The sequence below is a fragment of the Erithacus rubecula genome (genome assembly GCF_903797595.1).
Source record: "Erithacus rubecula genome assembly, chromosome: 4".
Taxonomy (NCBI): Eukaryota; Metazoa; Chordata; class Aves; order Passeriformes; family Muscicapidae; genus Erithacus; species Erithacus rubecula.
The window spans coordinates 30,643,009-30,665,969 of NC_136686.1; the positions used below are offsets into that span (position 1 = coordinate 30,643,009).

A 22,961-nucleotide genomic window follows, 5' to 3' on the forward strand; every position below is an offset into this window, starting at 1 on the left:
ACCAATTGACTATCAAAAAAAATTAAATCTCTGGGTAGGTAATGGCTGTGTCAAATGTTTGGAAGTGCCCAGAACACATCAAAACTAACCTCACAGTTATACAACAAAACAGAAGTAGGCCATGTGGGTTTGGGGGGGTCTCCCAGATGACCAAAACCAGTAGAAAGATGGCTGACTGATTCATCCTCTGTCCAGTTCCACCTTATCTCCCTCCACTTCAGCAGTGCTTTCCCCTGCAGACATGCACATACTCCAAAACTTCACCAGTCCCATCACAGATCATTTCAATGGCCAGACTGCAGCTGCAGAGATCAGCCCAGAGAGCCATTGAGGTTCAGAGGTAGAGCCAAAGTTTCCTGGGCACTTCCCTGCCCTTCAAAGACCTTTCAGATCTCCCCAGCTCTCCCCTTCTCAGGATTTCAGCCCATTCAGGCATACCATCCATCCTCCTTATTTTCACCACCATGGTGGCTCCTCCTCAGCCCACCCAAGGCACCCAGTGATTGGAGTATGCCTTGGTCTCCAGTGCCAGGTGAGGAACTCCAACCACCACAGTTTGCTGTAGACGTGCCACGAGGCTAAGAATAAAGCTAGACAGAAAGCTCAGCCAGTCAAGAGGTAGAAAAAAAAAAGTGGGGCAGAAAACAGATGTCTGCTTGACAGTTATGAAGAAAATAAAGGCACAATTCACATTTTGAGTGCAAGTTTTAAGTCTGCATTGAAAATACAGTTAAAGGCACATGTCTTTCTCTACCACAGAGGATACAAACAGAATATCCAATTACCGCTGCTGTCATCAGGCTAATTCCTTTTCTGTCGTGGGACACAAATATTAAAACCTCTGAGCCTCGCGCCCATGTTCCCCTTCAAAAGCTGACTGAGAGGAGCATGAGACACAGAGCAAGTGCTCATGCCTGTGCCTGCCTTGCTGCTGCAGCCCGATGTGAGTCACACAGCGCACACGTGTGAGCCGTGTCCAGCCCCGAGAGGCAGCACTGAGCGGGATGCGCCGGGGTGGATCAACCATCCGTCCCGGTGAGTCACGGTGGGAGCGGGGGGACATGCCCTGTGTGTGTGTCTGTGTGTCTGTGTCTGTGCACGGGTCACTCGTGCCCAAATCACAGCTCCCGACACCCGGCGCATGGCTGCGCTCATTTTCTGTATGTGTGTTTGTGCACAGGTGAGTCAGGCTTCCCAGGAACTCCTGAACCTGCTGCCCAGTTTCCACCCCATTTGACAAAGGGGCAGAGAACTCGAGGAGAATTTAATTTACAGTGCTGTTCAAAATATAGCCTGCAACTGCATGCAGTCCCCACAGCCTTCGCCTGACCCCACAGCAATGTGCATGATTCACCCACTCGCAATCAAAGGCTCACTAGGCAATCAAATAGACTTCATCCTGAGCTGGCAGCATGCCTGGGGTGGACAGCCCCTATACACAGCTGCCTCAGGCCACCACAGTACAGCTCTCTCATATACTGTGCCAGCCAGTGACTATAAAATCCACGGTAGGAACTGGGAGAAAAACAAGGAGAATTATTATTTTTGTAGGGAGGAAGTGTAGACAGGTCCTGAAAAATTGAAGCTGCTGTGGGTGCACACACTTACTTGGACTGGTCATCTTGTAGTTGATACAAGGCAGTGGGTGAAGAAATGAGACCCTTTTAATGCCCCTGGTCTTCACCATAGGGGGAAGGATGAGTCCAGCTTTTCTGAAATATCTTCACCCAGCTCAAGTTCTCACTCTGCAGCCACTCTGGTGTCTACTATGGATTAAGCTTATGGATTAAGCTCACATTACAGCCTTAGTATATGATTCAGTTAAAGAGTCAATTAACTGTGAGATGTGAATCCAGTGAAAACAGGATTCATTCATTTGGGAGCTGACAAAATTACTTGTTCCATTGCCCTTCCGCTCGCTGTCTTCTCAACAAGCTGTTCCAATGTTAGGTCATAAAATTCATTTTCAAGTGTATCAAATTAGGGGAAAAAATAAATAAAAGCCCCTAGTGTGCATTTGCAAAAGCAATGAGGGAGGGACTCTGAGTGTCCATTCAGAGATACAGCATGAAAGACTTAACTTTCAGAAGAAGGAGATGCCCAGCATTTTCTCAAATGTAGACTGCCTTAAGCTATCTCCTGTTGGATATTAAAAAAAATGAAAGACCTATATTCACTGTTCACACTTAAAACACTCTAGCCTACTTCTCTGATTGCCATCACTTCCTGGGAGGCGGGCAGAGCCCATTGAGACACCAGGTGTCCTGCGCCCGCAGCCTGGCGGGCGGTGCGCGTGGAAGAGGCGCTGCGCTCCGCCAGCCTCCCGCCACCTGTTCCCAGCCTCCCGCCGCCCACCAGCCCAGCCCTGGCGAGGAACAGCCTGAACCTGGCCCACAGCCCGGCCCATCACAGAGCCCAAATGGAGCCAGGCAATTTGGAGACATGGAAAGCAGGCACTTCTGGGGAATGCTCTCCCCATACACTGTTATCCGACAAGTACCCCACTATCCAACAAGAGCCTCTCCCTCCACTTCCCAAGCAACTTCTCTCCTTTGTTAAGAATCCGCTGACCCCTCCTTTTTATCTACGGTGCTGACAGAAAATCATCTTTTTCATTACATTTCTCCTGAGCTCACGAGGTAGCTTGTGAGGTTTTTTTCAACTGTCTCTGGTAGATAACTAAAAGGTATTGGTAACCATCTGCTCAGTGCATGCCCTGAAGGAAGGCATGTACTCTCCTTGCTCAAACTCCTTCCATACTGCACCAGAAACAGGACATTCCCTGCTCTTCACAAGTTTTTGTGAACTGGAAGTGATGGAAACACTTCATTTCCAGTGGCAGGAATCTCAGTAAGAAGAAACCATCCCCTTCAGAGGAAAAGCTCATTTACTTAAAGAGGGTCAGACCCACACGTGGCCACCTGCAAGAAAGAAGATTTTTGGCAATGGTGGTTTTAACTCACAGTCTGACCCCATGCAAGGTGCATGGATCCTACCTTTTGATCTGGCAGGCTTAAATAGATGTTAAGAAAACAAAACCGTTCCAGATCCCTGACCTTTGATAAATGTGAAGAGCTGGTTAATGCAGCACACCAAATATTGAATCTTCAGCTTGAGTAGGTTTGTGTTGGAGGTAGCCCCTGTCAGCTGGGAGCCATGAACCATCACTGCACACCATTTCCTTGGGGGCAGCTCTGCCCCAGCTGAGATGACACCACATGCTGCCCCTGGCCAAGCCCCTGAGGGATCAGCAGCCTCATCCCTTAGCCCAGGGGGAGTAACCAGTGCCATGGAGGGCTCTAACAAATCATTCCCAGGCTTTGCCTCCCTTTACCTGCTCATCCATGACATGGATGCTAGTCTGCATGTTCCAGCTGTGGTGAGAGGATCAGTAGCTTGTCAAGCTGGTGATGTCGAGAACGGTATTAACTGAGTAATTAAATCATTTCTGTAATTACTCTCACACAGCTATAAATAATGTAAGCCCACACATTCTCTCTGGAAGCCACAATAGCAAGAGAAGAAAGAGTGAGGGATGCCAATTAAAAAGAAGGAATAATAATAATAATAATAATAATTAACATTTATACAGCACTCTGCATTTTCAAAGCACAGTGCAAACAAGAATTAAGAAATAGGTAGAGTGACAGACAGGAGAGGGGGAAAGGAAGGGAAGCAGGAGAAGGGAGAAGATAGGAATAGGGATAGGTATGAAGCAGGATTTGAGACCCAGCAGGGCTGGTGACTTGGGGCATGCTCAGCCCAGCACTGTGGCAGGGCCATTGGCTCTCCAGAACACACCTGAGTGCTGCTGCAAAGCCAGGGGCCAGGACACAGCTCTGCCTCTGCAGACAGCGAGTGAGCCAAAGCAGGAGCGAGGACAAGGCGCTGCAGGAGCTCCCATGGAGGAGCTGAAGCTCCATCATGGAGCTGGCCCCTCCTGCACAGAGGCCTGACAGTGGCTATGCTGGCCCCAAGCCAGGCAGCTGGTGGAGAGCCTTGCCCCCTCCTCACAGGGGCTTTTTCCCTTCTCCATAATGCCTGAGGCCCTGGAACAAGCTGTGCTGGCTGCAGGAGTGCAGAGCCGAGCCAGCCCCAGGCCCACTCTGGAAGTCCCCCTGGCCTTGCCCTAGCAGGGAGCACTGGTGCCAGTGTCCCAGTCACCCTGCAGAGGCATTTCTGACTTCCTTTGTGGCTCAGGGCAGAATGGGAAGAGAATTTCTGCCCACCTGGAAAGCATTGCTGTCCAATCCCACTGCCCTGTGCCCTGCCCCAGGCCAGATCTGGTTTCCACCTGACAGGTTTTCCACTCCCATTTCACACTCCCCATCCCCTTTGCTCAGCAGTTCTGCCACCCCCTGTGCTCGCTGGCTCTTCTCCAGCCAGGAAGAAAGCATAACCTGGGCAACTTTTTCTTTTCCCCTCTGCATTTTCCCATTCACCATCTACTGCTTCCTACTTTTATCCAGTCCCCCTGCCCATCTCCTCATATCAGGATCTCTCCCATGCACTCACCCTCTATAGTAGCTCCTCAGAATACACTGCCTGTCCCCCACCCCACCCACATTTCTGCCCAGATTCCCTGCTGCACAGCACACTCCTGCTGCCTGGATCCCACCAGGATCCCACAGGAGATCTCCAGCCAGCCCCCAGGGCCAGGTGCAGTTTTGAAGCATGGTTTGCAAGGACAAGTTCTTTGCAAGAGACATGGCAAACATCTAAAAAGACTCCAGGCACATCTGCAGTTTCTTACACATACAACAAAGGCCAAACTTGGAGCAGCCTGTGCAGTGGTAGCAAAATCACATCTCTGGTTAGAAATCTTTCCCTGCAAGACACCCGTGCTCCAAACCTGTGTCCTTGCTCTATCGTGATCAGGCAAAACCTTTGGAGGAAAATGTGACAGCACTTGCAATATGGATAAATCACATATCCTGTGCCACATTCTCAGAGAGAGATGCTTTATTTTCCAAATAAATTAGCAAAATAAATCAATCAGCTTGAGGCATATACACCTGGCATAGGAAACTTTGCTCAAACAGTCATAGTCTGGCAAAATTACAGGAAACCCCCAAGAGGATTTTATAATGGGGAAGGCTGACCAAGCTTACAATAGATGGTACTATCAGCCCTGCATAAAATGAGTTCTCCAGGATGATGCAGCTATTCAGCCACCACCTCTAATGGGGGTTAAAACTTCTCCTCCTGGAGTCCAGATTTTCATCTTAAGCATTGTATTTACTTCAGTCAAAAAAATCCAGTAATTGTTTCCCAGTAATTAGGTCACCTTTGCCTTTTGTAGATCTCAAACCTTACAAAAACATTATTATGGACTTCATGTAAAGGGCAAATTGCTGTAGACAGCAGCTGAGCAAGTGTCTTAAAGTCATGTTTTATAGCAGAGCTGCAGTGAGTACTGGGGTTCATTAGAACTGCTGGATTCTGCAGATTCTTCTAGATCTGCTCTCCTCACTGCATTGTACTTGCCTCCTTTACGTTTTTGCCCGCTCACCCTCAGACTCTCCACATCCTTCATTCCTGAATTCCCCCCTTTCTCTGAAACCTACATTTATTGTTATTATCAGGAACCTTACAGACACACTGCTAAAAGCTACTGCCAAGCACAGAGAAAAATAGCTTCAACAGAGACTTTAAGGTATTTTTTTTTCCCCTCACTCTCAGAACCGGTTTTTTTTCCCTTAATTTTCTCCCCATGATCCTAGGTTCAGGAGAAGTTTTCCTATCTGTCTTCAATCTTTATCTTTTTCTCCTCTGCTTCATCTATGTAACATATTATCCAGCACTTAGTTCAGTCGTGAAATATTTTCAGTTTGTTTCTTCAGCTATTTTCAGTCTCCATATTCTTCCCCAAGAAGTCTGGAGTATTTCCTAAGAAAAGCCAGTGTCTGAGCCTTTTTCATGATACACATACATATAAATTAATATTATCATTTAATATATCATAATACATTATTTAATATATTTCCCTAACTTCATCCTGTCGTTCCTACTTCCTCTGGCTACACTAAGCATTTTTTTTCTCTTATCTTAGTCTACCTCTATTCATTGAGTATATAAATCACACCCTGACTCACTGTTCAACAATCTACAGTACACACATACAATTGTTTCACTCTATCTTCATATATCAGCTCTCCCAGACCATAAACATAGTCACAGACTACAATTATGTCATCTTGACCCTGTTTTTTCCAGCCTCTGTACATATAATTCCCTTAGCTTCCTTCATAATCCATCCCCTCCAAACTTGACTAATGAGGCAAATAAAAGGCAAAAAGAATAAGAGATTCCCTGGAAAGAATTGTTTCTCTCTGTCCTGCAGTTACTGGGGAATGACGTGCAGATCTAAAGCAGCAGCATCGGGCAATTTCACACTCGGTGTTTTCAATTTCATTTTGAGGCCAGTTTAGGGTAGGCACAAATTTGAGAGTAATTAATTTAGATTTTGTGAGACAAGTTAATGCTTGGGGTTGTAATAAAGGACTGCCTGTCCAGATTGAGGAAACTAATCTCCTTGTCCGGCTGGGGATGGCACAAATTGATTTAAGATGTTTTTGTTGGTTTCTTTGTTTTGAAAGAAAGGGATTGTGATAAAGATTACAAATAACTATTGGTCAAAGCTCATCAAGCTTCCAGATTTAGAGATGTACCTAAATACCATTAGTGTGAAAATCAAGGTTAAACTTCTATCAAGAAAACATTTTTCACAGATGCTCAGGTCTAAGCTGGGTGGAAATTAACATTTTCCTCAGAGAGACTTCAACAGTTCTATTTCCAGGTAGACAATGGTAACATCACATTTAAGCAATAGCAGTGACAAGGTTAATTCACCTTTTCTTTACCTGAGGCGAGTTGCAGAAGTTGCATGCAGAGCTAGGGAAGGAAAGGTCTTCTGTCCCTCAAAAGAAAACACCACTATAACAGAAGAAAACTAACACTCTGTACTCCTGGAGGAAAAATCCTATGACCCGAAACAAAACAGCTTATAAATAGCTGCAGAATGCTGATGTAAAGGAATCAGACTTCACTTCTGCTTGACATTTGTTGCCTGAGACAACTTCTGCTAAAAGGAAGGCACCCACACTTCTGTGGCCATCCTCTCCCTCAGCACTGCCCCTGCCCAGAAGTGTCCCAGGGCACCTTAGCAGGGCTTGAGTCTCACCAGGGTACCAGGTTTTCCTCCCACCTTTTTTTTTCCTTCCCAATTCTGTGACACCCAAACTTGGGTAACACTTCCAAGCACCATGTGTGCAAGGCTCATGGCAAATATGAAGTACATCCAGTATAAATCATTAGGAGGGAAAGAGCAATAGGGATATTTCATGGAAAGTTACATTTCTGTATGAATTTGTTTTCTTTGCTTTTTTTAAAAAGAAGCTTTCTTGTTGCTTTTAAGCAATAAACTAAAAAGAAAGTAATCAACTCCACATTTTTTTTTCCTGTAACACTTGAAAACAGTACCCCAGAAAAAGGCCTTGAAATGAAGTTCCTCTCAATAAAATTGGAGATGAAGTAGAGGAAAGCCTTATTTATTTTTTAAGAAAACCACTATTTTAATAAGATAATTATTAAAAAAATTACACATTCCTTTGAAAAGTCATATTTCCATTGGAATAATACTGATGAGAGTACTTGAGTTCTTGTTTAGAAAATCGGAGTTCACATTTAAGGATTTAATGGCCCTGGGGAGAGGTTAAACCTCTTAAAAGTTCATTTCCAGGTTTCCTAGTATCTGAGGGTTTTTAAGTGCTGCAATTTATTTGTAAAGTAATAAAAATAGTTAGTGAAATTCTCAGGTGTTAAACTTTCAAAAATATGCTGCCCATACTCCCTTTCTTTACATGAATAAAATAAAATGTTATTTTGTATGGGTTGATTAGACACAGATGTAAACAAATTACAGACCCACCTGGCTTTTTATTACATGTGTATACAAGGGAAAAAACAACTTTGGCATACAATACTGGTTTTATTGTCTATGTCTCTATGACTTACCTTTTATTCTTCTTGCCCAGCCTTTTCAGCAGACTTGTAATTTGAGAACACATGATATTTAGTTTGTTATTTATGAGCTACAGAGAGCTTTATTTTGGCAGCAAAAGGAAACAAAGTACCAAAAGCAAAAGAAGTGTATTAATCATGTCCTTAATAAAATTATTAAGAGCTTGGAGGGAAACTGCTGATTTCTTTTTCATTTAATTTTTAAAAATCAAACTCATCTTTGCTAATCACTAGATTAGTTTAAGAAACATTTAAACTATTACTATCATCAAATGCAGTTTCAGAGAAATGAAAACACTTTGTGAAATTACATGAACTGCATATAAATTTGTTTTGGAGAAAAAAAGGGATAAAAGTCTTTCAATGCCTGCAGATCAAAATGTGCTTTTTCCCCCCCTTCTAAGCAGCATTTTGTTTGGAATTTATTTTACTTCAATTCATATAATCCATTCAAAGAGAACTTCAACTCTTTTTTAAATTTTCTTTCTTTTTTTTCACTGAATTTCCTTCACACAAGGGCTTGAAAATTTCAGATGTCATCCCTAATAGAAATGAAACAGATTTACACACAAAAATGAGGTTTTCATTCCCTATGCATCCCTATTACTTAACCTTTGAAAACCTGAGAGTGAAAGTGCTTTCCTTTTAATTACAGATGTTCTGCTTTTAGCAGTACTGTCCCAGTGTCTTTGACTTTGTCCTGGTTTCAGTGTGTATCTAGGTGCTCAGCTTATCCAACTAGTTTTGGCTTCCCTGTACCTGCAGCATCACTTTGCTGCACTCTGGCCAGCAGCTACTCTCCTTCCCTGCTGCTTTACCCCCATGGTCCAGCTTTGGACTTGCTTTCCACCACAATACCCAAGAAATCACTGCAGCAGCAGCATGGCCCAAACACTGAATGATCACAGCAACCTTTGGGACTGAAGGAGAGAGACAACAAATCTTGGACATTTTATAGAGAACAAAAATAAAGGGGACAGGGATTTTGGAAGTGGGGATAAAAAGGCAGAGGAAACACTGAGGCTTTGGTATAAATGGGAAAAAATAACAAGATAGTGGAGGGAGTAAGAGAAAAGCCAGCTCCACGCTGGTGTGAAAAAAAGGAAGGAGAATCTGGCCTAGAACAGATTTTAAATTTCAAGTTAGTTTTATGCAGCTTTTATCCAAATTGTATTACTGGCACAGCCAAGTAATAGATCACTCTTTCCTACCATTTTATTTCCATCAGCATGCTGATGCACACTGCGTGTATCCCTGTTGGGCAAGCCCTGGAGAAAACAGCAAGGGATGCAGAGACACAGAAGACTGATTTTCACCTGGGAAAACATAACCATCCTCTTCTCCCAATAGTTTTTTCCTCTTCTGCCTGTGCACCGTGGTGTTACTATGAAGCTGCACAGGACAAGAAGCTCTGGCAAAATAACATGACTGTGGAGAGGTAATGAGGAACAGTTTCAGCAAAAATAATGGCCAGCAGCTCTGCTATAAGAGAACCCAAATCATTTTGTGTTCTTACCTTTTCTGCATTCATTATCACCAAGTTGCCTTGTTCTGTCTGTTATTTCAAAACAAATAAATAGTCTGTCATTACTAGATGGACCAATCAGCCAAATGGTGTGGTCATTTTCTGGCAAGAAGCTACATCGTTTCCAGCACAGTAAGTTTTGTAAATCAGAATAACAATTCGCCCTTCCCTCGAGATACCTAGAAATGCACATTCCTAAATGCTATTTCCTTTTTATTTTGTGACTGCTCCTTTACCTCCTAGCTCTGGGCAGAACTGGTTTTTAGGTAATATGGAAACAATAATGAAGAAAAGCCTAGTCCAGATTTACAGTTTCAGATCTGCAACCCAAGAGATTAGGTTGTGTGGTTATCGGAAGCTTGGTTTACAGTCTTGAAGATTTACTTTCACCATCAGTCTCCTAACACAGGGCATCCTCATACAATTTAATTTCTGCTTTCAAAACAATTGGGGAGAAACAAGAAATTATTTTATAACACTGGAAAGCCAGCAGATATGCTGTCTGGCCAAAAGTGCATTGCAGTCTCTAGACAACACAAAATAATGCTTAAAATCAGGAAACATGAAGCTGCTCAAAGTGAGGTCATTGCAGCAACATCAGGCGAACTGAAGGGACCAGCAAGCTTCCACAAGAAAAGATTCCAGACCACAGAAACCTAACACTGGTGGTGGTGCACATTTCTCTCCTCTCCATCTCATCTATTTTGGATTAAACAGGGATCACCAGTGATAGTGCTATTTCCTTTTTAATCAAAGGTCCTGGTGAGATGATGCTATTGCCCTATCTTTTTCAAAGAATCAGCACCAAGATAAGGTGCTTCCTTACAGGGCTGAAACAGAGATAGCACTCTTCTACTCTGTCCCAGAGCCTTGCTCCTCTGAGAGGAACTGACTTGGGGTCTTGTTGGACCCCCTTAGCCATCACTCCCAGGCCACCCAGCCCCAACAAAAAGACTGCTGCTCTTCACTGCATTTGGAGTCACTGCTGGCATGCTTGTCAAACTCCAGGGGCTGAGCTGGCTGTGACAGAGCTCTCCCTCAGCAGAGCAGCCTCTCCAGAGCTGGAGTGGGGCACATCGCATGTCTCCGCTTCACTGCCTCCCTGGAACTGAAGCCAGAGCACACTGTGCACTCAGATCACCTGGTCACATCCTTCTCATGCCAGATTAGCCAGAGATTATCTGTAACACTCTCCAACAGGTAAGCAGGTGCAGTTAGAGACACGAGCACAAGGAGTAAAAACAGCTAAAACGTGTAAATTCCTGTATGCTTATTTTTCAGAGGAAAAAGGCAAAACAGAGGAAAAAAACTACATAAACATTATTTACAAAATCTAATCAAATAAAATACTAAAGAATATGAGTTTGAACAAAATAGTGAAAAAAATGTTACACTTTCAGCAACATACCTCCACCTGCTATGCCACACCTAGGGCAGGATCCATGGCATTTAGCTTGAGGCATCATGCACATGTTGAGGTACAGCCTTCTTCAGTAATCAGTGGGGAGACAAAGGACTGGCACATGAGCATTTCACTGCACCCTGAATTGGGTGAGGTGAATTGTCCTCAGGTGGTGCCTCCATTACCACTGATGTCTAGACCTCCAGCTGGTGGGTAGCAAACTTCTAGATGAATATTGACCATGATAAAGCCAGCTTACAGTGCACATTATACAATATTTCTGTTTTTATATACAGGACAAAATAAAATTTGGGCTTGAAATACTATTTTTTTTTTTTTTTTTTTTTTTGCCTGCCCTTTTGTGTCTCAATTTACCAGTTGCAAGGTACATTACTAAGCCCTTTATACAAATGACCCACATTTCCTAATAGAACGCTTACTACACCCTCACTGAAGGTGAAACAGAATTTCACGTGCTACTCCAGGAAAGGTAGTTTGACTGGGGAGTTTTTTTTGCATTAAAGTCCAGCAAAGAGGGGTTTAATCTTCTCACCAAGGCATTAGTGGTTTCTAGCATTCCTTAGGTTTGCATTGGCACTACTGATCACAAACACACGGGGAGCATAATGAAGCTGTAAGTGCAGATCTGAACCTGTGAAATGCTGAGTGAGTTCAATCACAGCTGACTGCTGTGGGCGTTGAGGGGATGCTGGAAGAAGTAATCCATGCTTGCAGGATCAAACCTCAACCACACAACTCATCTACAAAGAACATGACTAAGAGTCACTGAAAGCAAAGCCTCTGTCAAGGCCCTCTATGGAAAACAAATTGCTTAAGGACTTACCAGGCTATTTAGTATTTTTAGTAGAATTTCAGTGTATTTACTCTCTACCATATTTTAATTTAATTCATCAAATAAATATTATCCATTAAAGATTACACACCTGTGGATCAGAAGTTGTAAAGGTCAGCCTTTTCAAATTATTTTTCAAATAAGCCTTAGCCTTTCTTAAAACCACAGATCTTTGTACCTAATCTGCCAAACTGCTGTCTGCAAAACTACAAGGAAAAAAATTAAAATAAAAAAAAAAAAAAAAAAAAAAAAAGAAAAAGAGTCTGGTAAAACAGAAGTCTTCATTCATAAGGCTTCCACCTTTGAGCTCCCTGTGGGCTGCCTGCCTGCCAGAATACTCTTTAGAAGCAAGCCAGTGGGATACACAGGGCAGTGGCAGGAGATGCTGCCTTCCCAAGGAGAGACTAGAGACAGGTAGAAAGAAAAATCTTTTCAAAGTTCAACAGGCCAAATTTCTCTTTGAATTGCAGCAGCGTAAATCTGATCTAATCCTGCCAAAGGCAATGGGGTTGTGCTGGATTTACACTGCAGGGATCTGAAATCAGAATTTGGCCTGCCATGTTCAAAGTCACAAGGACCTTTTCCCCATGCTTAGGAGGTCTTCTGTCAGTAACTCTTACATTTTTTCAAAGATGTAAAATGTCACCCCAAGTGAAGTGCAGCACTTCAGCACTGCTTCCAGCCCTCTTTTGCACAGACACAGATAACCATGCAATGCAGCAGGCAGGAGAGCATCCAGCTGCAGCATTGCTGCCTGCCTGGCTCCAAGGCAGAAAAGCTTCACTGTGGGTGGAATGGGGCAGTGTGACTTCAGCACATGTGCAACTATGCAAGGAGTTAGAGAAAAAAAGGCCTGTGATTATTCAGTGACTATTTCAGTTTAAAGGCCAATACAGAAAATAACTCTGCATACTTACTGTGTGTTATTTGGCAACTGAACAGTTGGTCAAAGAGTGAGAAAATTTGTTAGCACCTTCGATAGCCTGAACTGGATTATTTCCTTCAAGGTAGATATAACAGAATGTGCCTGGATTTCTCAGCTCACTAAATCACTTTCTGAGGAAAAGCTGCCACAGTGGCCAGGTCAGTTCTTACCCTTCATTCAATTAGGTCTGATTCTGCCTAGTTAAATGGCTCAGACTCACTTAAGAGCCTGCTGTAAAAGAAAAAGTCTGTCAGCTTTTGTCCCTGTTTATCTCTTTGGGATGCACAAAGAATAGTCAAGAGGATCTTCTCAATAAAAGCCTTGGCCTTGAATGTCTGGATTCAAGCCTACAGAAAAAGGGACAGCCAGCTTCTCTCAGTGTTCCAACTGGCCAACAGTAGCTCCAAGGCCACTGTCAGCCACACTAGCTGGCCAAATGCACATTCATGTGTGCATTGCTGCATGTGCTGTTCCTGAAAGGTGGGAGACTTGTATCAGGTTCACCCACACCCCATGGAGGTTCTACTAAGAGTTATAAGCTGGCCAAAGATGCTACTCTCTCTCTCTCTGCATCTTACCCTGTTCAAAAGCAGTAGCAGGATGTTGTTTGTGTAGTAATTCTTTAGAAGACTGGCTAGGGTCTGGGAACACAGTGAAATGTCTGGGACATGAAGGAATAAAGTAGTGCAGTGGAAAAAAAAGAAAGATTTAGCTGGACTGGTTCAGACTGGTTAGTCACTTTAGCTAACACCTATTTAACTGCAGGAGCTAATGAACACTTTATAGAGAGGATGGCTTTATTAAAGATTCAATTATATTCCAATTAAGATGTAAGAGCTGTATTAAGCATCCCTGAAAATACCACAATGTCCTCCAGCTACACGCAGGAAAAAATCCAGTCTATGATCCCTGGCTCTTCTAAGGTAAAACACAGGCAAAAATAAAACCTTAAAAAAATATACAATTGTCAGAGGCTCTTTAACCTTCTTAAGGAAGAAGAAAAGGGTTGATTCTTTTGTGGGTCTTTTCTACCTGCTTCTTTCCCTCCTCAGTTTTTCTCTGTTGCAGGTAATTCCACATGATTAATAGGCTCTTCTCAGTAGTGCTACACAGTTAGCTCTTTTAATCTGTCTTTGAATCTGGAGCTGTCTAATCCCCTGAGCTTCGGCCCCATGAGACACCACCTGAGGATCACAGAGTAAGATACTTCTCTTTGTTTTAAGTTTGGATCCACAGGTCTGCAAAAGAAGGCAGCTCATTTAAATTTACCTTATCTGCCATGATCATAGAGGAGCCTCCATGGATGCCCAGGATGGGAGTGAGGGTCTGGGCAGAGATGAAGTCCAGGATCTGGGCAATGGCTTCCTGGTCCGTGTCATCAGCGAACACCACCCCCTGGATCTTGCGGTCGGACATGAGGTCACAGATGCGGGTGATGATGCTCTTGGGATCCGTCTCGTTCATGGCCACCAGCTCCACCCGAGGCACCACTGACAGGTGGTGGAAGTCATCTTTCTCGTGGGCATCTTTGATGGCCACTTCGTCGGAGGTGCCCACCAGGATGACTGCAATGCCAATGCTCGGGTGGCTTTTCTGGGCGTGGGCCCCGCTCCCTGTCGTTGCGAGGACTGCCAGCACCAGCCAAAACCTTGGAGAGTAGCACTCCACCCTGGGCCTCATCTTCGGCTCTTACACTCCCTGAGAGGAAGAAGAAAGGGGGGAGTAAAACAAAGTGATTAATTGACAAGTCAGTCATGCACTCAGCCTTCAAGGTAGATCCATCGATCTTGCCCAGCCACTAGCTCCCCTCCCAACAATCTTTCCAGTCTGATGTCTGGCCCTTTGGCTCTGCTAAAGTTGGGAGTCAGACCAGTCCAGCCCCTACTTCAGAGTCTGCCATCACTTAAGAGAACAGCTGTCAGCAGAAGATTGGATCATGTCATCTCTCAGGTCCTGTGTCACTCTGAGACCCAAGTCAAAAGTGATAGAGAATTGTCCTTTGACAGCTGATCAGCTGTCTTTGTGAAATTAATTGCTTATGTCAAGTCCGTGTCTGAGTGCTCACCCTCAACACAAAGGAATGGCTGGTGCTTGTGATCAGTTTGGACTTGTGCTGGAGGTATAGACAGGGAGACTGAGAAGACCAGGCAGACAGAGACTCTCTTTTCCTTACTCAGCACAGTCCCTCCGAATAAAGTGAGGAGAAATGTGCAAGGTCACTGGATGTGTATGGATGTGTGTCCATTACATACAACCTTTATACCACCACCAGGAAACACAGCTCCAGTGTGTAGTACAGTCAGCCATATGCTTTCCACCAATACAGGATTCTTAAAAAAAAAATTAAAAAATCCCAAACAGGCATACAAACTCAAAATTCCCCAGCGGTCATGGCCAAAACTGGATCAGGATCCTCCAAGTCCATATGACAGCTGTGTTTGCACAGAAGTAGAAATGCCAACAGAGCTTACAATGGTTCACCCTCAGCTACTACAGCCAGGCATGTTACCTCAATCTTTTCCTTGAGCATGTCCACTTTATTTTGCAATCACAACATGGAAATGAAAAAAAATTGATGAGGTCATCTCTGTAGCTCCTGCCTGAGTGGGACAGCTCCCTGCCGGACTGTTCCTCACTCTTGCTTTATTCAGTCATGCTTTAATAATAGTTCACATTTCCACAGCACTTTTCATCCTCAAGGCACTTTACAAACACCAGTGAACTAATTCTCATAGCACCCATGCAGTGTAAATATCAGAGACAACAGAGCAGCGTCCCCACATCTGCCCACCACACCTGTGGGAGGTAGCACTGCTTGGTGTGCCCAACCAGGGCCAAACTGATGTCCCAAGGAGATTTCAGGCATTTCAAACTACAGAAGACTTTCCCTCAACACAACAGGTCCTGCTCAGCTACTCACATCCATAATTCTGTTCTTCAGCAACCAGGCACACTTGAAATAAATATACCAGCCCTGCATTGCTTTGTGCTACTCTTCTGGTCTTGGGTGCCCAAGAATGGAACCCTTCCATACTGTTCATTGCTACACATGACTCCATCAAATTAACAGAAAGCCACAGCAGCAGGGACAATGCTGGCAAAACCATGTGGAAGCAAGAAGCCCCCAAACAACCCCAGCTGACACCAGTCACCCACAGGGAAAAGTCCCATGAGGCCCCATCTTGCCCTGCCCAGGAGAATACACCAGCTCAACACCTGCTCCCTCATTGTCATGCTAAGCAGAGAGGTTATATCCTGCATTGAGATTACTGGATAAATAAGTAGATAATAAAATAGATAATAAATATGCACCGGAGAAACCAAATCCACTTAAGAAGCTGAAAGGGACTGCGGGTGTGAAGCACCAATCGATTCTGAACTCTCTGAAGGATTCACTTTCTGAGAGATGATCACAAGGAGAACCAAGAGACTTTGAGAGTTTGGCAAAATGAACAGTTAACTTCATTCCAGTATGACTGTTATCCTCCAATTACGAGTCACTAAATTAGATTCCTTCACAGTGAAATGCAGTCCCCATTTCTGCAATGCTTTATTAACTTTAATGCACTCTATGCACTCTCTGTCTCTCACTCTCTTGCTCACTCACTTATATGCTATATTTGTTCTCTTAAAATATGTCTGCTGCGGTCCCTCTGCATCAACTCATACAGTATATTCTGCTTGGTTAGGCAATGGCTAGTTGTGATGCCCAGGGAGGAAAGTGTGGGTTTTTGCCAGCCCCTATCCCACCAGGAATAATCTACAGGGCCTTCCAACCCAGGGCTCAGGCAGCATTCAAGCAGGAGCTGTGCAGGCAGTCATGGCAGCTGTCAGCCTTCACGCCCAAGCACATGCTTCTCCCAGTGGGAAGAACGGCAGCCAAGAAACCCATTCCCTGCTCTTCACCTGCATCAAAGCCAATAAATCTCTAGCATCTACCTGCAAGCAGGAAAAGAGAACTCAGATCTTAAAGAGCACATAGGTGCCTATCTATTGGGTGTCTGTGTCCCACTTGGGTACATTTTTCCATTCAATAAAAAATGGAGTTATCTGCAGAGTGCCAGATCCTCAGGCTTTGTCCAGATATACAGGGAGCAGCCAGGGCTAGGAAGAAACTGATCCAAGGAGGAGGTTGTCTGTGGCTCAGTAGCCAACCTGCCATCTCAATTTGGATCCTCAGCCATTAGCCCTCTCTGGATCAGGCAGAGCAGTGATAAGGTAGCCTGTGTTGTACTTAAGTCAAGCCATCTCTCTCCATCTCTCACTCACACATAACACATCTGTCATGCTCATGATGTCTTTGAGGTGCTCCCTGGGCAGTCTGTGTGTTAGCAGTGTTCTCCTAAGGGAATAGCAGGTACAGGGCGAGGCTGGGCTCCCTCATAGGGTGGGAGCTGGGGATGTGGCAAGGCAGGAAAACATCAATAAATCACACCCAACCCAGGGCTGAGTGTGGTTTTCACCATTCACCTCCCGCAAGGCAGCACAGGGCTGAGCTGCTCAAAGACTGAATCAGGGATGCTCGTGGTGTTACAATCCTTCCCTCCTTGGGGCTGACTCGTGTTCACATCAGTAGCCACTCTTCACACATCTGCTCATGTGCTAGCTGTTAGAGAAAGGGACAGACATCCCAACACCAACCTCACCTCGCCTTCCTCCTCTTGTCTGGCTCACTGCAAGCCCCTCTTGAATGTGTGCTGGCAGAGACAAGGCAAGACAACCCACCACAGACTTATCAGGTTAAGAGGACCCCAGAACTACAGTGAAAATGTATTTCTGCCAACAGAGCACTAAGTTTTGTCCATAATTTCTACAGTGTTCAAGTGCAAATGTTCAAGGTTCAATCAAGTAAGCACTGGAGGCAGCACACAGACCTCCTTCTAAGTGTGTTCCTGCTTTCACTGAAAAAGGGAGATGGAGAAATTCACACACAAAGAATATCATATGCACCTCACAAGCCTACAGCTGTAATACCCTTTTTCATTTCAAGAAATTTTAATAATTTTACAGAATAATTTCACCAGTCAAGAATGATCATAAAAACATGCAAGTATATTTTATTACCAAGCATTTTACATGAGCAGGATTTTCTTTTAGAGGTGGCATGTGGCAACACAGTGTTCAAAGTATTCTCTGTGATTATGGCACTCCAAAACAATTTAGTAAATCCCAAACTCCAAACTGGTACATAAAATCCTTTACACATTACTGCACACACTACTATATTGTCTCTGACTCCCTAGAAAATAATATATGGTAAGGCCATTAGATGAAGTGGTTTTACAGACATATCTATATTTAGGTATAAACCTGCCAGTAAAATCATTATACCTCTGTAATCTTATTTTACTTACCAATAAAATATATCCACCATTGTAGAGGAATGCAGCATGTACTTACTGCAGAGCAATGTTACACAATCACTTTCAAAATGGGAAGTGAAAGCTAACTTCTCCAATTGAAAATGCAAGAGGAATGTAGGTAGTCAGACAGTAATTATTCCAATTGGAATTTAGCCAGGACCAAAGGTTAGATTCCTTAAAAATATCATGAGAACCTTACTTGACACTGCACTTTTACATGGATCAGACCAAAGATAAGTATTAATAGAAAATTATTAGGCTGCACAGGCAAAATACAGCTCAGCATTAAGAGATATTTCTGGATGATATTTCAAAATACAGAAAGCACACAGATAGGTCACTGTGCATTCAACCAGGCTAGCTGTAAACAGACTACTACTCCAGCAGTGTACTCAAAGCCAAGCCATCTCCAGGTCAGGTGAAGAAACTGAGGCAGAACAAGGGCTGGTCACAGGTTTTTCAGGATAGTTCTGTTGTGTGCTAACACTGGCACCTCCTCCTGCTGCAATCATGCCCTCCAGGTAGCCTTGCACAATACCCTCTAGGAAGGGTGTTTGCAGACTCCCCAAACCCAATCTCAAGGCAGCAAGAGGAAAGGAAGTCATGCAATACTGCAGTTCCAAACAAAAACCTGTCTTGAAGGCAGCTTTCCTAATAAAGATGAAGACAATACTTGGGACAGGAGGCTGAACAATGCTTCTAGCTACCAAAGGGAACTTCACAGGGATATCAGCTCCACATGGGAGAATGAAAAGCCTGTCTCCAGCCTCCCCCTCCTATGCTTCATTGGAAGGCCACAAGGAAGCCTTACCCCAGTGTTTTTTGGGCTCTGCTCACTGAGAGCTCTGATGCTCTAAGCATTGCTTAGACTTCAAGCCACATCGGAATTCAACAGCTAATTTTGTATCTGTACCCAAGTGCAATGCTAATTCCCAACCCTGTTCTCTTCACTAGCCCAATTCCAGGCCTCACCATGATCACCACCCTTAGTCCCTTCACTAACTAAAGACAGATGTCCTGCCAGACCCAGTGTGAGACATCAGCACTGCCCTTTGGCATTTGCTCACCTTTGACAGCATCTTAGCTCACACTGCCTTCATTCCTCTGACAGGTTGAGCAGTATCAGACAATGAACCCACAAGCAATCCTTATGATTCAGGATCTAGAGGTGGAAGAAATCCTTCTCACCTGTGAAAAACTGTACAACCCTCAAAGGTGCTTTAGGATAAGTATCCAACACACCACCAGAGAGCAAGTGCACTAGAAGAAGCTCTAGGGAAGTCAGCATTGCACTAGGTAGATACTGGGATGTCACACAAGGAAATACAGGTATGTCCAGATCAAACAAGAATGCTATTTCTGTATTTACCATGACAGAAGACTGGTGACATTTTAATCTTTTTGTCTACTACCTGCCTTATGGGCAAACTGGAAGAACTAAAACGACCCATTAAAAAAAAAAAAAAAAAAGGCAGGACAGACTGGAACCTCATCAACTGTTACTCCTAAGAGCTTGGATTTAAAGCCATAAATCACATCACAACTTACACCTAAGTTTCTCCATCTCTCTGATTTTTGAAGATTCAGTTTCAGCTCAGGAAATCCTCCCAATCTCATGGTTACTCTGCAATGTAGACATGCTGCATATTGTATACTCCTGGAGGAGCATTCCTCTTCTCCTAACCCTGCTTATCCAACCACACCTTCAGCCCAAGCTATTTGGACATTAACAACTCCTGTGCTGCTGTTTCCCATATTACTGCTTGCCACACAAGTGACATAAGTGCCCACAAATCTTCTCCTGGCTCACAGCCCTGTTGTTCCAGGAATTTTGTCAGACACAAAGAAGAGGAGGATGGATCTGTGGCACAATAGATGTGTCTTGAAAGAGTCTGCACACTTCAGGTGCTGATGAACAGAATGAATGGTATTGCAGGAAAATCTCCATACATTCAGAGCAGAAAGAGGCAGAGACTGGAGATGATGGAAAGTGCTACACACAGGAGTGAATGCAACAATCCAGCACCTGGACCAAAAGGGTTTGTTATGGTGACCCTGACTAAAAGCTCTCCAAGGCCATTTCAGTAGCTTCAGATGAAACCTGATATAGTTTAGTTTATTGTAACTAGCTTTGGACATCACTTATATTATCATTCTGAGCTGTAAATGCTCCTACAACAGTAGCAGAAACATTCCTCCAAAATCTTTTAGACGGTCTTCTTTCTATTCTTCACAATCACTCCCTCTCCAGTATGTACCTTAGTCCATAACATCCCACAGATACATACATATGTTCCTTTTCCTGTAACATCCCACAGAGCCATTTCCATCTAACATAGAAAATGTTTCCAATTTTCCTTTATTTCTCCCAAGTCAGCCTTGTTCTTTTGGGGGATGCATCACACACCCCCAGCCAAAGCTTCAAAGCCCTTGGAGCTCCCTTATTACCTCACTGTTAACTCTCTTTCCATAGACACTGGGTGGAAAATAGTACATATGTTTATTTCTATTCTCTATTTTCTTCAGAGCTGTTCTTTCTTTATTAAACCAATCTTAAACCAAGTTCCCTGACTCAGATATATCAAAGGCTAGTTTGCCTCTATCTATCCAACAGGTGTATGCAAGAATAAGGTGAAAAAGTGCTTCCCCTTCTCTACCCCATGCAAAGAAGAGCAATTCTCTCCCTGCACTTCAGGCAGTACAAAAAATGCTTTGATCATCAATTAGACCCATATCATTCCCAATAGATGAGGAACTATGTCTCATTATTTTAAGCTTGCCCAAGGGTAAGTTCCCAGTGTCCTTCCCACTTCCTCCCACCCACATACTTTACATATCACGGCTGATAGCTTATACAGCCACAGCCTGCACCTTCTGTTGAGACCAACACCAAATGATTCATAGAAATCAAAAATTAAAATCCTCTCCTTAATAGACTTGCCCTTCCCCAGTCATTTCGGTATTACTGTCTACAGGACCTGCTTTAGCACACTACCTGCTTTGAAATAACTCAAACAATAAGATTAACACTGCTAGGAGATGGCTCATATTTTGAAACATATCCCTAAACTCAGCCTGAATTTTCCCTTTGCTCAGCTATCCTGTAGCTTTAATAATATCTCCTTCATTCAGCCTAAACCATTTCTCCCTCTCAACTCACCGTTTCCACTGTGAAAATGCTTATAGGTGGTTATCTGATCACCCCTTGAGACTTGCCTGTGCTGCTGCTAAAGTTCAGTTGTGTTTATTGCTCCTCATAATTCAAGTCCCCTTGGATCTTCATCAGGAAGCGAAGGAGAATAAAGGAAATGGCTGGGCAGGGAGCAAAGGAGCAGGTCTGACCTGCTTACCCAGACTGGCACACACGTGCAGAGCTGCAGGACTCAGTGTCACACACACAAAAGCCATTAAGAGAGACAGCAGGTCAGTCTGGCATTGCCCAGTGCCAACTTCTAAATGCCAGAGCAGAGAGGCTTGGCACAGCCACCCCTCTCTGCAAGCCTGGCTTGCTGAGCCAGGCTAGAGCCACTGTTCCCCTGCCAGGATCTCACCCTTCCCCCAGCATCCCGCTTAGAGAAGTTTAGAGGGTTGAGACAGGTCCTCCCTGCCAGAGACTGAAATATCCTCACCACCTGGAGGGCTCAGTTGCCACAGCTGTCACTCCATGCATGTGTATGCTCTGCTTGAAACAAAGGATTTCAAGGCTTAGGAGGCATACACCATTTCCCACCTGCAACTGCTGTCTGCCTCAGCTCAGAACTGAGCCTGAGCTCAGAGAGAGACCATCCAAACCAAGGGACATGTTGCTGCATGCAGGGCCCCTCCACAGGATTTCAGCATGGCTGAAAGCAGCTTTGCCTCCTGAAGTGCAAGACTCGCTTTAAACAGGAAGCAGAATGCTGTGCAGAGCAACACGGGGTTTGCCTCTTAAATAGAACTGAAGCCCTTTGAAAATCCATTGGACAATCCCTTCCTTCCTTTCTTAATTCTCCACTTCCAGTTTTCATTTCCAAGCAGGAATCGACAGCACATTAATAACATGAGGATAATAAAGACCACAATTTCCAAAAGATAGAGATTTAAATACCTCCAATCCATTAATAACCATGAGAAACACACGTTTAACTTCACTTGGATGGTTTGGGAAAGCACATCCTTGACATTTCTCATTACTGGATGCATTAATTTGAGCTTTTCTATTCACCTTTAATCAACTCTGCATTTTGTGCATTGACAGATTGATACAATAAATTTCAAAATTGAAAAAAACAAGAAGAATTTTTATTTCCAAGGGTGGAAGGACTTTTCCATTTCCCAGACTCTCTCATGCACCTCACTCAGCACCTGCTTATTCACTGCATCATTTCCTTAAAGGGAAAACACAGAGCAGGTAAACAGTCTGGACTGGCTCTTGAAGGCAGTTGCCAAATTCCACACCAGTACCAAGGCCCCCATTGATTACTCAAAGTCTCACATCAAGAGACAGTGTTAAATTATTTGGATGCCAGATGCAAGCAAAGTAAAAGTCAATTCAGAATTGTTTTTAAACATATACAATGAGCAGGAAAGAAAATATTTCCTTTCTTAGGCCAAAATTGAATGATTCCCTCTTCTTCAAGTCTGAGAATTCTAGAAATGGCATCAGAGGGAGACAGCCCCAAACTGCACTTGCACTCTGGACACATCCTGTTTGCTGCCTATCTTCTCACATATAATGCATGGCACAGGATACAGATTTAAAACATAAAGCTGCCCATCCCTTAAGAAAGATCTTCATGGGTGCACATTTCTGTTTTGAAACCCATACAGCAGGGACAAGGTAGAAGATAATATGCACTGCCTCTGCTCATGATGGCACTGCTACAGCAAAC

General features: G+C 43.9%; 1 protein-coding gene across 1 annotated transcript in view; it reads right to left on the minus strand.

Annotated features, from left to right (window-relative positions):
- GRIN2B (glutamate ionotropic receptor NMDA type subunit 2B) overlaps nt 1-22,961 on the minus strand; it is a 200,869-nt gene that overhangs the window by 153,003 nt on the left and 24,905 nt on the right. The window contains exon 2 of the mRNA XM_079304518.1: nt 13,997-14,425. Within this exon, the coding sequence (XP_079160644.1) occupies nt 13,997-14,407 (411 nt within the window). The 5' untranslated portion in view covers nt 14,408-14,425. The remainder of the gene's footprint in view (nt 1-13,996; nt 14,426-22,961) is intronic.